Source organism: Coenobita brevimanus, chromosome 38, assembly GCF_032717465.1.
Source record: "Coenobita brevimanus isolate Jiangsu-jjx chromosome 38, ASM3271746v2, whole genome shotgun sequence".
NCBI classification, from domain to species: Eukaryota; Metazoa; Arthropoda; class Malacostraca; order Decapoda; family Coenobitidae; genus Coenobita; species Coenobita brevimanus.
Genome location: NC_136991.1, coordinates 22,851,412 through 22,868,511, shown reverse-complemented (window position 1 = coordinate 22,868,511; position 17,100 = coordinate 22,851,412). Strand labels below are relative to the sequence as shown.

The 17,100-nt window shown below is 38.1% G+C and overlaps 1 protein-coding gene across 1 annotated transcript in view; it reads left to right on the top strand.

The window, feature by feature from the left end:
- LOC145396553 (teneurin-m-like) overlaps positions 1–17,100 on the top strand; it is a 1,418,848-nt gene that overhangs the window by 685,267 nt on the left and 716,481 nt on the right. The window contains exons 25-26 of the mRNA XM_080269929.1: positions 4,679–4,889; positions 9,253–9,279. Coding sequence (XP_080126055.1) covers positions 4,679–4,889; positions 9,253–9,279 — 238 coding nt within the window. The remainder of the gene's footprint in view (positions 1–4,678; positions 4,890–9,252; positions 9,280–17,100) is intronic.

The following is a 17,100-nucleotide window of genomic DNA, read 5'->3' as shown; positions in this document are numbered from 1 at the left end:
CTTCCGTTTCATCAGCCCTCAGGACTAGTTCCTGACCATCCCCCTTTGCTGAACTTTTTCAGTGTTTCAGTAACACAGAGAGTAGGCCAGCATGCCCTCCAATACAGGTTTCTCTAACTATCAGCACCAAACTACATGCACAGTACACACTACACTTCCTTTTCAAAATTAAATAAGAAAAAAAGAGAGAGAATAATGGCGCACTACAACCATGCCCCGGAGTCCCCCGGGGGGAGGGGGACCATAAATGCCCCCACCATCCACCCCTCTCCCAGTGACAACTCTTTGAGCTGCCTGGTTCCACTGTCTGACTCACTTCTTCATTTCTGCAACATTCGCAGCCTTTCCTCAAACTTTCTGTCTGTTGAACACTACCTCTCCTCCTCTAAACCTCACCTTCTCTTCCTTACTGAGACTCAGCAGTCAGAGGCAACTGACAGCAAACCCTTTTCTGTATCCTCCTACTTTCTCTATATTCATTTCAAAGCCAAAGGTGGATGTTGTGTATATATACACAATGACCTATCTGGCTCTCGTGTTCCTGAACTTGATTCTTCTGAATTCTGTACTCTCTGACTTTGGCTGTCCTGTCATTCACTGACTAAATATATCTGTGTTGTTTACTTATCTCCTAATTATACTATCAAAAATTCTTTGACTATCTAACTTCTACAATGGAACACATTCTATCCAATTTTCCTTTCTCTGAAATCTCCATTCTAGGAGATTTCAATGTTCACCACCACCTTTGGCTCTCCTCTCCTTTCACTGATCCACCTGGTGAACAAGCCTACATCTTTTCTGTCCATAATGACCTAGGGCAGCTTGTACAGCACCCTACTCTTATACCTGACTGCCTTAGGGAGAGCTCCAACATACTTGACCTCTTCATTACAACTAATCCTTCTGCTTACATTGTTACTCCTTTCTCCCCGTTGGGCTCCTCTAATCATAACCTTGTTACCTTAACCTGTCCTATCTCTTCGTTACGGCCTGTGGACCCTCCAGGGAAATGTCGTCTGTGGCACTTTAGAGCTGCGGATTGGGAGGCCCTTGGCCAATATTTCTTTGATTTTCCCTGGAATGATTATTGCTTTCATGGCCAGGACCCATCTGAATGTTCCTTGCGCATTACGGAGGTTATTCTTTCGGGCATGGAAGCATATATTCCTTTCTCATATCCTTTGACTAATGCAAGAAAGCCTTGGTTTAATCACGCTTGTTCTAATGCTGTCCGAAACAAGGAGAGGGCCAATAATAGGTGCTGGAGCCAACCCACCCCTGAATCACATCTTTCTTTTATTTCTGCCCGGAATCGTGCTAAGCCTGTTTTTTGCTCTGTTAAAAATAATTTCATCCGCACTAAATGCTCTCAACTCGCCAACTCGAATCCTTCCCGCTCCTTCTGGCACCTTGCCAAAACCTTTCTAACAACTTTACCTGATCATCCATCCCTCCTCTTTTCTACTCTTATGGTTCTGTAGCTATTACTTCTACTGATAAAGCAGATCTCTTCACTCAGACATTCTCCTCCAATTCCACCTTAGATGATTCCAGTGCTGTTCCTCCATCACTTCCTCCCTCTGACTTCCTCATGGCTGACATTAAAATTTCTTCAGCTGATGTATATTCTGCCATCACTGGCCTCAATATTAACGAGGCATATCTCTTCAGATCTCTTCACTCAGACTTTCTCCTCCAGTTCGACCTTAGATGATTCCAGTGCTGTTCACCCATCACATCCTCCCTCTGACTTCCTCATGGTTGACATTAAAATTTCTTCAGCTGATGTATATTGCGCCATCACTGGCCTCAGTACTAACAAGGCATATGGGCCTGATGGAGTCCCTCCTGTTGTCCTCAAGAAGTGTGCTTCTGTGCTTACACCTTGTCTAGTTAAATTCTTTTGCCTTTGTCTTTCAACTTGTACCTTTCGTTCTTGCTGGAAGTTTGCTCTCATTCAGCCTGTCCCAAAGGAGGGTGACCATTCCCAACCCTCTAACTATCGTCCAATTGCTTTAACATCCTTTGTCTCAAAAGTTTTTGAGTCTATTCTTAACAGAAAAATTTTAAAGCATCTTTCCTATCACAACCTTCTTTCTGATCGTTAGTATGGGTTCCGTCGTGGACACTCCACTCGCGATCTTCTCACCTACCTTTGAGACTCCTGGTCATCCTCCTTTCGGGATTTTGGCAAAAGCTTTGCCATTGCACATGACATCTCAAAGGCTTTCGATCAAGTCTGGCATTAATCTTTAATTTCGAAACTGCCCTCTTACGGTTTCTATCCTTCTATCTGTGCCTTCATCTATAGCTTCCTTTCTGGTCGTTCTGTAGCTGCTGTTCTAGATGGCCATCATTCTTCTCCTAGATCTATCAACAGTGGTGTTCCTCAGGGCTCTGTCCTATCACCAGCTCCTCCTTTTATTCATCAATGATCTAATGTGTACATCTAATCCTATCCACTAGTATGCTGATGATTCCACCCTTCACGTTTCCATTCAGTTTCCACAACGTCTATCGCAGCAGTTACATCAACAAGCAAGGGATGAAGCTATGGCACACCTAATGTCTGACTTGGCTCGTATCTCTGACTGGGGTCAAAATAATCTGGTTGTTTTTAATGCATCAAAGACTCAGTATTTACCCCATCAACCCATCAAAATCTTCCACAGGAGTACCCACTAATGTTTAATAATATCCAGCTCAATCCTGCATCATCCTTGAACGTGCTAGGGGTTTCAATCACACGGGACTTATCTTGGAAAGATCATGTTGCATCTCTTGTAAAATCTGCCTCCAAGAGATTGGGTGTGCTAAGCCGACTCCGTTCCTTCATTACCCCTGCACAGTTGTTGACTTTATACACGGGTCTTATCTCCCCCTGTTTAGAGTACAACTCTCATGTGTGGGGAGGCTCCCCACATACGACTGTCCTCAATAGGGTGGAGTGAAAGACTTTTCGTCTCATCAACTGTCCTCCTCCTGGCTCCCTTCAACCTCTGTCTCTTCGCCGCACTGTTGTCACTTTATCTCTTTTCTATCACTACTTCAATGGTCACTGCTTCTCTGAACTGTCTGCTTGCATTCCTCCACCTCTAAGACAGGCATGTAGCACCAGTGTAGCATCAAAGTCTCATCCCACTTCTGTCCCACTCTCTATTGCAAGAGTTAACCGTTACTCCCAGTCCTTCATTTATGCAACAGGTCAACTCTGGAACTGTCTCCCTCTATCTGTATTTCTTACTTCGTATGATTTCCAGTCTTTCAAACGCAGTGTGTCCAGGCATTTCAAAATGAATGGATCTTGAATTTGGCTCTCTTTTGTATTGTTTTTGTTTTTTTTCTTGGAAGGAATGTTTTGCAGGCTTGGCCTTTGGTTCCTTCATTCTCGCAAAAAAAAAAAAAAAAATCTAGCAGTATGGGAACCCTTTGAGACCTGTTTCTACTTTCACTACTTGCTGGTGTAGAACGGGTTGAAGCCATTGTGCATGAGTTAGCACTGTCAGTGATATTCATTCAAGAGTGCCAGGGGTCAAGGTCAGGTGGCTGAGAGAGAGGGGAAGAGAGGGAGAGGTGCAAAGGTTGCCCGTGTGGCAGCCATGATTGGTGGCCATGTTGACATAACGTCACTGTGGGGAGCTTCTAAATGTTGGTTCTTGGCAGCCAAGAATTTTCCTGCACATACCAGTTTTTTAAGCACTTATTGATTGTAGGTCAGGTTTATCTGCCCACTCAAATGGTGGTTAGTGCATATAGAACCCACAGAAAATGGTGGGGTTACAATATAGACAAGAGGTGAATACAGGTCTAAATGAACCTTGAAGAATGAAGGGTTTGGGGAACTTTTTCCTTGGGATGAAGTGGGAGGCTACTGTGGGGTATGGTATCATTTAAATTACAATTCACAAAATCCATAATAGGCAGGATCAACGCTTTTTGAAATTTTGTATTACTGTATTCAGAAAACGAAAATTCTCTGTTATTCTGTTATTTTAAGTTATAGACACCCACCTGTTTGGTATGCTCTTCCTTAATCACTGTATTCATGCTATAATTTATTATCCCACAATATTGGTTTTGATGGGCCTTGTGGAAAAAAATCAGTGCAGTAATAAGTAAAGATTTTTTTTCGCCATGGGGACAGAATCTCACACACACACACACACACACACACACACACACACACACACACACACACACACAATTAAATCAACCTCTTGTTTCATGTGAGTCCAGTTTGAGCAGTGAGATCACTGCAGCCATTTGCCATTGTAGCAAGAACCTGGGAAACTAAACCAGAAGTTTTCTGGCTGGTAAATTTGTACTTTCAAACATTACTGTATTTCAGTAAACTGGCTTTTACAAAATTCTTTTGGAAAGCTGGAATTTTTGGAAATTTATCATTCAGATTTTAGGAACCGCACTGTACGACAGGTATCTGCAGAGACTGGATTTGTGGGGTATAAATGTCGGACTTCACAAAAAAAAGAGTCAGAATACACATCATAATTTTTTGGGGGGGTTCTACCACTCGTGATTCATGTTCTAAGCAGGTTATGTTTAAAGTGTGTTGTGTTGTTGGTGTACTATACTTGCAGCTAATCAGCATTTAGATATTCCATAAGATTGGGTACCCAGCTGCATATGTGCACAAACACTTTGCTTTTCCCTATAGATGGCCTGGTAGACTGTCAGGATCCCGAATGCTGCAACCACACAGCCTGCAGTGCATCTGAGCTCTGTGTTTCCCGAGCATCCTCTCCTATTGACATTCTCCTTCGCAAGCAACCACCAGCTGAAACAGCTTCGTTTTTTGAGAAGATGAAATTTTTGATTGAAGAAAATTCACTCCAGCACTTCACCAATAGCACTGCGTTTAACATGAGGTAAGCATGAGAATGTACTGAGTTGATATTGATTAGACTATTCACTAAATCAAATCAGCACAAAATAAGATCCAGTTTCAAAGATTAAGATGGTGTTTCACATAAAAAGTAGGATGATTACCGTTCACTTGCTCACTCACTCTTTCTTTATTGGTCTTTTTTTCTCACATTTTCTGTCCTCACTGTTTGTCCAGTCAAAAGATGTTATTCCTATATTCAAGTGTCAACCAGTAATGTAGTGGAACCTGTTTTTAATTGTTGTTATTGTCATTAACCTTAAAAAAAAAAGTAGCACTTTAATATACAGTATTTTATGGTAATTTTCATTATATTTAGACTTTCATAATCATTAATGTTTTCCTGCTATTACACTACAATATATGCAGCTGAGTAAAGCAGTGTAGTTTCCATGTTAGTTTTGAAGTCCATTTGATACAGTAGCTAAAGACTTATGAGTGTTTAATTTACAAGGAGTTGTAATTATTGGCTTGTTATTTTAAAATGCAGATACAAGCCTGCACTGCTAAGCTCCAGATATTAATTCTGAATTATATGAATCAGATCATTTTTCTGAAACCGATACTATACAGTATTTTGAATACTGTCATATGAAGTTTATGTGCTTGCTGTTGATTACAGGTATTCCTCATTTAGCGGTTGATGGAGTTGCGTTGAGTTCAATTTATCTTTTGCAAATATTTTTTGTTTTCTGATTTTATTAAATGACACTGAATCATAATTTTCAGGTGTTTTATGAACATAGTGTATTTTGCTGCCATTACAGTATTTTTGTGAAATAACACTGAAACAGCTTGCAAAATTAAAGTTTGAATCCCGAGAAATTATTGGAGTCAGTCCAATATTACCATTTTTGGACACAGCAAGTCTTACAGTTTATGAGGATTTCAGGCTAGGTTCAAGCAGTCAAGATTATTTTAGCTGTAGGAAATTACCCCATGTCCTTGGCTGCATTTTCTGTAATAGAGAAACATCCATATACAGTACCTCATGACCTCAAACTGTAGTGCATTAACCCATGGCATTCTGTGATGTGAGACTTCACTTACAGTGATACCAAGGGACCTGATTTAATGCCAGTTTGAATTGCATTGCCAGGTCTAAACTGTTGCATTATACTGAACCGTAAAGAAAATATGCTTCATTTTCAGTTGAAACTGGTTGTTTAGGGGATCACAGTTGGTTCCAAAACATTTCTTCTTGGAATTCATTATTATATATTCATTTAATGATTGTTAGCATTACAACTTATTTTCAGTGATTAATTCCAGTCGCTAAGCGAAGGATACCTGTATTCTGGTGGTAGGATCATGCATATAGAGTCAGTGTTATTGGAATTTATTTTGTAGTATAATCAATCAAACACAGGTTTATTTTAAAAATTATGGATACCAATAAATGTCAGTGTGCAGTACAAATATAGCCCATCATAATTTTAAATTATTGGTTACTTGTTAGGTGTTTACTGCAGTATTCATTAAATGAGACTGATTATTGATAAAATAAAACTATTAGAAATTTGTATGCAGTATACTGTAAGTTTAGTATGCAAGTAAATAACACATACTTTTAGTCCTGTGCTCTGATCACTGTATTGCATCCCACACGTACCAACTTTTGAAGGATGTATGTGTATACTTTTTTTTTTTTTTTTTTTTTCAAATGCTGGGTGGCTAACATAGTGTAACATAGTGTAACTGTAACTGTTATACCTCCACTTGGCGAGCGGCTGACTGAGCGTAGGCACGTGACTGTGTTTGCTGCAGTAGAGTGTGTGTTGGTAGCTGCCCAGGAAGGACTATAGAGGCTGCTCACAGAACATTTAAAAAACATAAAAATACAAATCTTAATTGAGGTCCTGTGTTATATCAGTTGAGTGCAGTTTTCATAACTCGGTATGTATTTGCAAGTGATACTGAAATAGACAGTACAGTACATAATAGTAGATTACTTTGTTTGAAGTTTTTAGTTTTATTTTATTTATTGTAAGAGTCATATATTTATTACCATAATACTGTGCTTGCATTTTGGAAGAGTAAGATTGGTAGTCAATTAATAACAAATGGTACAGGTTTCCTTCATATGACAAATAATTTAAATGTTTATGTATAGATATCCTACATTCCTGTAACCTCACAATTTGATGAGAGGAAACACAGACAACAGGATCTCAATTTACACAGCTGGCCTGTGGCAGCCTCTTTGGCTCAGATTCTCAAGTAGCCCACTTCAGTCAGTATATATCATTACTGATAAATGGATATACTAGGTCTTGCTAACTCACTGATACTGTAATGCAGAGTTTTAATTAATAGCTCAGGTTACAGCCAAGGCAGACATGCTGGTCAGTGTTGGTCAATATTAAATGGAATTATGTTAAGGATATACTATACAGTATTTGCTTTAGCAAACCTCTGCCAACTGAGGCTAAATTACTTTGCTTCCATTCTCAGTTGCTTAAGAATGATATGAGAAAGTACTTTATGTTCTTATAATTGTAAACAAGATATTTTTCCATATGTATATTTGGTTATTGTTGGAAAAATTTTATGGGCTAGAAATTTTAAAGGAAACTCAACCCTACTCAACTCGTAACCTGGATGCTCAAATTTTAACTAATTGTGAAGCCGACTTCTACTTAAGTGCAAAGAGATGAGAAGTGAGTCTATGAGTTGAGAAGGGGATTACTGTCTTATCTGAGGCTCTGGATTTTGACACTAGAAGCCAACAGGTAACCTTAATCAGTATTATTCTGCATGCATGCAGTAATTTTACATTTTTAATTAGCTCTTCCTTCCTTCTACGGTAAATGAAATAGCACTTTTTTGTAAATATATAATATGCCTTAAAAATTAAATATTTAATAATTGGGTTACTGCCTACCAAACATTATCTGATACTGTAAAATAATAGTTTTTGAAATTAAAATAGTTTAATGGAGTGAGGAAATGATCATTTAGATTCAGCAGGCATTTTTTTTCTCATATTGTATTTAAGGGCATATAATATTGCTAATCTGATAACCTCATGGTATACACATACATACTGTTCAGGAAAAGATTCATATCATTATTTTCAGCTGCCCATTTCTGAGTTCTGATTTTGGAGCCTCATTGTATATTGTGGTGTACATCATGCGAACTTTGTATGGCCAGGCTGTCTTCGTTAAGCCACAGAAATATTTTGCTCATTTAATAAGCACTAACTTAAATTTCATGAAACAGTTGCTGCCACTGATATTGACTTTACATTAAAAAAAAAAAAAAAAATACTATTATGACATTTTGATAGATACACTGACTGTGTCTGCAGTGTCTGTGACAAATCTGTTTATATACTGACTGAATACAAGGGTACTTGAGAATGGACCTTGGGTTCTCTTAGGTGATAACTGGTAGTGTTGGTGGCTGCTCGGCTGGCAACCCCCCGGCCAGAGTAAACGCCTGCTTGCCAACAGGTGTGTGGGGGAAGACCCGTCTTGGATGCATAAACATTTTTGTGAGCAGGTTACAATTACTTACGTTGTTGCCTTCTCTCAACACCCACCCACCCACCCCACCCGTATACACCTAAATGCTCATTATCATCATTTTTGTATTATAGCTTTCGTGTAATGCCGTTTTCATGACAGAGAAAGGTTATGGACTGTTAGATATTTGATGAGAATTATTGTAGTACTGCGGTAATTCCATGGAATTTCACTACTGTTCATTATCGCACAGGCATAGAAAAGTTAGATTAGTGTTTTTTTTCATATAAATATTCCAAACTAATGAAGTTTTGTGCATTTGGAGTACTGTATTTAAATACAGTAAAACTTGTTCTTACCAAAAGGTTTAAAAAGTGCAGCATGTTATGGTGATTCCTGTGCAGAAAATACAGTATACAGGTATATATGAAGTATTTTCATAAACACTACTTTTCATTGGTCTTGTGTAGAGTATCATAAGTCATCAAACATATTGTTAATGAATGACATAATTCTGCCCTTTGTTGTTACATTCTAAGGTTCATTTTTTTTTTTTTTTTTTTAAGAATTATTTTTCAGCTCATACAGTGTACAGCCACAGAATAGTTTATCCACATGCTAAAAATTTATTTGAGCACTTTATTTCCATGTTAGAAATGACTATACTATGCAGTAATTTGTTTTGTATTGTATGTTAGTTATGTGATTTGATCAGCATGTCCCCTTAAATATTATTAATGATGGCTGAAACAATTTGATGATGAGCATTTGGGTGTTCACGGTAGGGGCCCAGGACTGTAACTGGTTATTGTTTAGCTTGTAGTAGTCGTAGGAATGTTTGGGTTAACCGCGGCTTTCTCTCCGTGCTGCGCTCAGTGTTATATGGAACCACTTCCACCCGAGGTAAGATTGACCAAGAAAATATATATATTTATATATATATATATATATAAAAGAATTACAACCAGAGCACGTTTTTTATTATTATTATTATTATTATTATTATTATTATTATTGTTATTATTATTATTATTTTATTAATTGATATGGTGGTGTTATTATTTTTCATTACAGTCTTAGAGTAAAAATGTTACAAGTGGACCAACTTGTTCATTACCTTGATTTTGCTTTCTACTTTAATGTATATTTCTCTCTATAGTTAATTATATTCCTTTTGAAAAGCCTTCATTGATGTAAAGTTTTACATATGGAATTAGCTGGCATATTTCTGATATTTAACTTTTTGCTTAGTTAACAGCATCAAAATCTTAATTTGCACTGCCGGTTGAATATTAGCCTTCGTTTTTGTTGCCTATAATATGAGGCAGATTTCTTCACCATCTATTTTTCTAAATAGTCAGTCACTTGTGGGACTGGTGCATGGAAGGAATGACTCCACATGTTTATTTTCCATCTTTGTGTTTTGCTTGCTGTTCAATTTATTCTCTCTTCATCACTGTAATTATATCTTTTAACCATGGCAGTTATAAAGCTGAAAATTCTGAGCAGTCATCCCTTGTGCTGATATTCTGACTTTTAACATTCCTGGTATAGACAGTTAATGCACTGTTATTTGTTTATTTATTTATTTATTTATTTTTATTTATTTATTTGTATTGGTTCTGAGCTTTATGGTTAACTGGTCGCAACTTTTGGCTGACCTCACTATCCCTGATCCACTCTCCCTCCCTCCTTTCCCATCCTTGTCTTGTGTCTCATGCATAGCTTTTGTTTACTGTCTTGTGTCCCCTTGAATAATTAAGTACTGTTTAAGCTTTTGTCTCGTCTAATATGCTACTATAATAAAGTTGACCTTGCCTGTACATCTTTACTCAGAACTAAATTATCCACTTTTTTTTTTTTTTTTTTTTTTTTTTTTTTATACTCAGATCATATAAATTTGTTTTTGCTGTTATGTTTGTGCTGTTTTCATTGCATTAGCTTTTGTTTCTACCTTCTTTGCTTTTGCTAAGTATGATACAGATGTTTCCACAGTAGACCAGGGCTTAAGTTGTTGACCTAAGTGGTAGTTTCATTGTAGCTGATATCTGGGAAAATATATTGTACAGTACTGGGTATGACATCAGTAAATCACAAGATTGCTGTGATTTTCATAATTTATTTACCTTTCATCATCTGTGTTGTTTGTAATGAAACTATGAAGAAAGAAAGCTTAACCAGGAATATATGTGCCTTCAGTATTTTCTTAGTAACATTTTAAAAGATTCCATTTGTAGCAGATTTAAAGACCAGAACTGCTTAAGCTTCCATAAACCTTTTGTGAATATTTGTTGTGACATCGAATTAAGAACTGGATTTTTCATAACCTTTGCTTTTTGTTGTTCTCTTTTGTCCAGTTCATGTCATTGTCTTATTCTTGTATGCTTGTCAGTTCTGTGTATTCCAACCTCCCCTTTCATCTCCTTACTAAAGTAGCCTGGTATCAGTCTCTTATACAGTATATTCAGTTAATGAAAGGAGTTCTAACATGTGACCTCCCTCAACTCCCTGTGTTGCCAAGTTGCATGAGCTGTTATGGTAATTTTTCAGTTTTAATCTTATTTTTTTAATTTCCTCTTTCATTTTTATTTTATGGTGGTGGCTAATTCTCTCTGCAGACTCATTGTTCTCTACTCGAGTCATCATTCTCCTGAAACTGTCTCTAACTCATCTCTTATGGGCAAGGTCAAGATGCTCCACAAAAAAAGGAAAAAAAGAAATATGGAGGCCTTTGCTGCTGCCCAGGTTTTCCATATGAAGTAGAACTCAAAATTTTTCCTTTCAGTTTGCAGATATAAAAGCGGTTCTGTTTTGGCACATGAAATAAATTTTGATTGTGATTTCAATGAACTTTTTCATCATAAAGTAATACAAGATTTGTGAAAGAGAAAATATATATGAAATGTGTCCTTAATCTATGACCACGGGTGAAACACATGCATGGTCTGTGGAAGTGTTTTAGCGCTTAATTTGCCACAACAACACATGCCGAACCTGAATGCATGCCACCCACCCCTGATCAGGCGATGGCATACTACCCTTTATTGCATGTTAGCTGGGTCCTCAACCCTCCTCACTCTGCATTCACTTTCATCAGTTTTTCTAAAACTTCATTCTCCCTCTGTCACTGTTTAGCATTCCTCTGTTCTTCTCACTTTTGCCACTTATCTCTTATTCATTCCCCCTGTTCTCATCCAACCATCAGCTCTTTTCTGCCAGTCTGTTTCATTCAGCATCTGCACTTACTCTTTATTACCCCTGGCTTGCCAGTCTCTGCTCTTCACAACGCTGCTTTGGCTGTGCTCATAGACTTAAGTGTTGTTTTGCCGGACTGCAATGGAAATTTATCAGTTACTGAGAATATTTCATACAGAATATCATTTTAGTTCACCTTAATATTGTTACCTAAGTTATAATCATTAGTAAATAGTATAGTACCAGTATGCTTTATTTTAGTTTCCATAATTTTCACAAACCATAGGTGATAAGGAGCGTGTGTTTAGTAACAGCAAATAACACTAGACCTTTAATGAATTGTGCTGTAACTTTGTACGTTTGGCTAAGAAACTCACTCCAGAAGACATCGTCATGACTCCTTTGCTTATATTTTGAATAATTTAAATGTAGACAGAACTAGAAGTACAACTTGTGAATAATGATAAAGAATATTTTTTTTGTAAATGTGTTATTTCTCTCTAGTATCAGATGTAGATGATGATGATAAATGATGCATTTAGAAATGAAGATCACTCAGTAATGGATAAACATTCTCTGCTTTATCATATGGTGCCTGGGTGTGTGTTATTGCTGTGTGTTTGCTTGTAATGCTACGCTGATATGTATTCTTTGTGTTGATTTGAGTGACTCCTCACATTTTGCTTAATTATGTGCTTTCTGTGTGCATGATGGTCTTGTATATATCATTAGATATCTGACACATGTCTAAAAATCAATGCTGCTGTATTTAATGTTTTTGTGCTTCATGTTTAGACAGTTGTCTGGCTGGTTTATGCATCTGTTAGGAGTTTGTCTTCATGTGTTTGTGTTTGTTATAAATATGCATACAGTATATACGTTATGAAAATTGAACTACATGTATCAGTGCATGTTTGCGCTTCTTGTTGTATTATCTAATACTATAGAGTTCTTCTTTGTGTTTTCAGAATATAAATACAATAACATTTTTTCCAATACAGGCCTAGCATGATCTTTCTTGTGACCACTTTTGGTCATTTATAATTTATTTTTATTTTTAATGATTATTGCAACATTGATTGTATTGTAGTTTTCCTTGATTTGTTACAAAACTGTTGAACTGTACTAATGCTTTCCTTCCTTTTAAAAACTGTAGTATGTTACATCTTGATCCAGTGTTGTAAATAACAGAGGCTTAACTTGCCAGAGTTATCAACTTAAACCTCAAACTGATTATGTCAGGAGGATATGGGGCTCAGTTTTGGTAGAGTTGATTTTTTAGTAAGAATATTTACTCTTACTTGGCTCGTGATAGCATTAGGGCTATGTTTGTTGAAGTAGTAGGTAATTTCTGTCTGAACTTTAAAGACTGAAACAGTTTTGAGGTTGTAACGTTCTTGCGCCGTGAAAATGTGCAGCTGTTTTATGTTAAAAGATGCCCTCTTTAACCATAAGGATTTGAGTGCCATATACATTATAATTTGACCCGGATAAAGGAGATCCTCCATATGTGTGAGTGAAGTGTTAACCTAGGTCACCATATATACAAAACCCATTCATTTTAGAAATCTATATTCCATTACAAAAATTTAAAGCATTATCCAACCCTCCAGTGTTACCCCACCTTGTCTATTAAACACCCTCTATGACCCCAGCTAAGTACAGATGTACATTCTAAGGGCATAGCCAACAGTATGAATATGAATCATAAATAAGAAAATGATATTAAGGAGTTTTAAAGCAATAAGTAAGTGGAGAAAAACTCACCATGACGGGCAACCGTGGGTAGCTTGCTAGAAGGGATCCAAAGCTGAAAAGTTGAGATTGGGACTTGCCTCCAGATCTTTGCTGCAGGTGCTAGTACCAAGGCTCAAAACCCTCAGTATCATTGGCACTGTCATCTAAGGGGTCCATGGCAGCTGATGCAGTGGCCACTGGTGAGGCTGGTAGGGCGGTGAGGCAGGTTATGTAGGTGAGGTAGGTTGAGCAGGCAAGTAGTGGCAAGCTGGTTGGGTTAGAGGCAGAAGTTAGTGATGAGATACAGAGACTGCTATTTTATTTTCTCATAGAGTTCACTGCATATTGTATGTAAGATGTTGATCTGGTCATTTAAAACTAGACTTTGAGGTAGATTGAGCATGTTGAGTAGCTTGTCCTCAACCTTGTCTGCCCAATAGAGAATACCGCACAGCAGTTGGTAGGACACAGGGTGGGCCTCTGCCTACTGCACAGTTTGTTGGTCCTATGTTGCCATTTTCTTTGACTTGAATAATAAAGTCCTCCATTGACATTTTTTTGGGTCTCCTCAAGCAGCTCAGTCATTCTCTACCTCATAATGATAGTGAAGCCTTCATCTGGGATGTGAGAGAGAGTTTTGACCACAGCAGACACTGCATCCATGATGAGATCATGAGACACTGATGGATTAATGTGAATCAGAACCTTCTTGCATCTGTGCTTTATTATTTCAGGTGTGACTTTGTTTTTGGCATTCACAGTGTTCTCAAATGCATATCTTTAAGTTATAATTTTTCAAAAATTTACAGAATGTTTGTGAAGGTTATTTCTGTCTCTGCTTTTCCATTGCTGAAAAGCCCTCCTCAGGTGTCTGTGAATGATTTCCATCTCCACTGCACTTCCAGTGCCAAAAAGTCCACCACATTCCACTCCCAGTTGTCTTTCTTCAGTTCTTCCAACTCCTCCTCTATTCTGTCGCCTCCTGCATTTATCTGCAGGAGAGCCATAGATTCCAACCTTTAAAACAAGAAATGACTTGTAAGTCAGGGTTTCAATCTTGGAGGCAGTCATCATTGGCAACAACACCACCTCTACTGCAGGGTGCCTGCCAATAAGGTAGGGTAGCTGACTCAGGCTGTTATCCAGGAGGAAAAGAAAATTGAATGGTAACTATTTAGATTTACAAAGGAGTTTGCTTGTTGGAATGAGCACATTGTGAAATCATTCCAATATTACTGTCACTGTAGTCTAGACTTTAATTTGTTGCCAGTGGTTATTCAGTTGCTTAAATCTAACTCCAGTAACAGACCTGGGATGAGTGTAACTATGAAAGATCACTGGCATCTCTTTACACTCTTGTGTAGTGTTTATTTCCAAGATCAGTGTTAGGCATTCCTTACCTGTTTTGAACCCTGGAGTACTGTTTTCCTTGTGTGTCAAGAGTATAGCAGAAGACAGGCATTTCCAGAACAAACCAGTCTTGTCTGTTTAAAAATTCTGGCAAAGCTCATAACTCCTTTGCTTGCAGTTATGCAAAGCTTAGGAATAAGATGTCAGTTGCTTCCATGTCTGCACGAGCAGCCTTACCATTGTGCTTACCATAGTGCAACTTTTTACACTGCCCAAACTTGTGAAAACCATTCCTTAGATATCCCAAGTGCTGAAGAATTTTCAGTTTGCAGCATACATGTCATCAAGCTGTAGATTTCATTAGCCTTTGCCATATTTACTGCCATCCACGGGTAAGTTTAACTCTCCATGGCCGTATATAATCTTGTAAAAACTTTTTCTGTCAGAATTAACGACATCATCATCATCATCATCATCATCATCATCATCATCCAATCTTATGTCACCTCACGGAGGAGCGTAGGAACCTGGGGCTAGGCAAGTTGATCCTGACATTTAAGATTAGAGTGACCAGCCTCACTCATCCCTGAGTGGCATTACATGAGCAATCAACCCCAGCCACCCCTTGGATATAAACCTTCACTGACTCAGTCCGATTGGAGCGCAATAATTACCCACTAAACCACCAGGCGCCAAAATTTGGTTATATGGTTACCACCCAGGGTAGTAAATGGTTTCCTGGTGTACAGGAAACATTAGACTTTTTTTTTTTTATTGCTTATTTGATCATATCATAACATTTTAGGACAGTTTTTGTCTTGTTTTGTTTTGTTTCATGATTTTCTTTTTCCCAGTTGCTACAACACTAAATTTGTTACCCAGTCAGTTATTATATGATTTGGTTTTCAGATATGCATCCCAGGTCATGCTGTACACAGTTAACCATCACCATCTGCATTTCCTCACATCAGAGGTTCCTAACACTTGAAGTGTGCTCAATACTCTCCCAATTTTTCCAGACATTTCTCTTTGCAGATTCATTTATATTAACTCTTTCGTGTTTATCGGTGCAGTACATATTTCATGCACTCATTACCTGTTGATTTAGGCTGCATTTGCGCACATTTCAGCTGCTCGTTACCATTTGACACTGGTTGCGTCAAATGAAATGGCCCCCATTTTTTTGGTTATGGAATGATTTTGTGTCCATTTCGGGGCGAGAACAAAGCACTACTTGTGTCCTTGTGTATTCCTTTGCCGCGCTCGACCCACCCTGCACCCAGCGTTGTCCCACTGCCCTAGTCAGTGTGCTACGAGTCTTGCTTGAGAGTAAGATAATTTCCTTTCGTACTCCGTAAAATTGACCCTAATTGACCTACAGTAATTCTTTATACACCAAAGTGTAGCCAAATACATTCCCTATAACTTTTTCTTGGTAACATTTACCATAAGAATTATATATCTATGAGAAAAAAATGAAAAACTGAACTAAAAAAAAATAAATTAAGGCATAATTTACATTTGGCTTATTATTTTTACAACACCATAAGCAAGTACATTTATTCAGGATTATGGTTTAAAAAAAAAAAAAAAAAAAAAAAAAATATTGAAGCATAAATAAGGGTGTGAGGATAAATTGTTTATGAACTATCGAGTGCATGGGAATAGTGTGGTGACAGGAGGGGGTCTCTCAGTGTGTGGCCTTAGGTGCCCAGGACTATGTCCCAAGTACTCGCTGTTGGTTTGACGCAGCCTGTGTCGATTGGTAACGAGAGGGTTAAAGGAATTGGCCATTTTGGGTGTAGACTGTGCCTCCAGCCAATGAGGGCAGTACTCGTAAGGAGGGTGGAAAAGTTGTTGATAGGGAGAATTGGAGTTCCCAATTCACTAGCCCTCAGGACTAGTTCCTGACCATCCCCCTTCTCAGGTCTTTTCAGAGTGTATTTGACATTGAGAGTAGGCCAACCTATTCTCCCAAATGCATTTTGTAAACTATAAGGTAATCTGTATGCTACACTACATGCACTTTGCACATCATACATCGTACCCTACTGTGACACAGAGATTGACTCCAGCAAGGATGTGCTTCCAGAAAACTTTGCCCCCACTACCTAGTGGCGGATTTGAGGGGAGGGATAGGGTTGGCTCCATCAGCATCTCTCTGTCTGGGCTTTGGGCTACGCAGGTGGGGCCTATGGTATGTTTCCACCTGTAATTTATTCTAATTATGGAATAAAGAAGTTGCTGGAGATTGAGCAACATGGAGAACTATGATTAGGTAATCAAGGCCAAACCACGCAAGCATGGTAGAGCCTTGAAATGATGTGCACGCAAGCACATGCATGTTCATGATTGTCCAGGCAATGCATTATATTTCATTTTCAGAGCAAGAGATAGGACCTTTTTTTAATGCCTACCACTTTGGAATGAAGTCATGCTAAT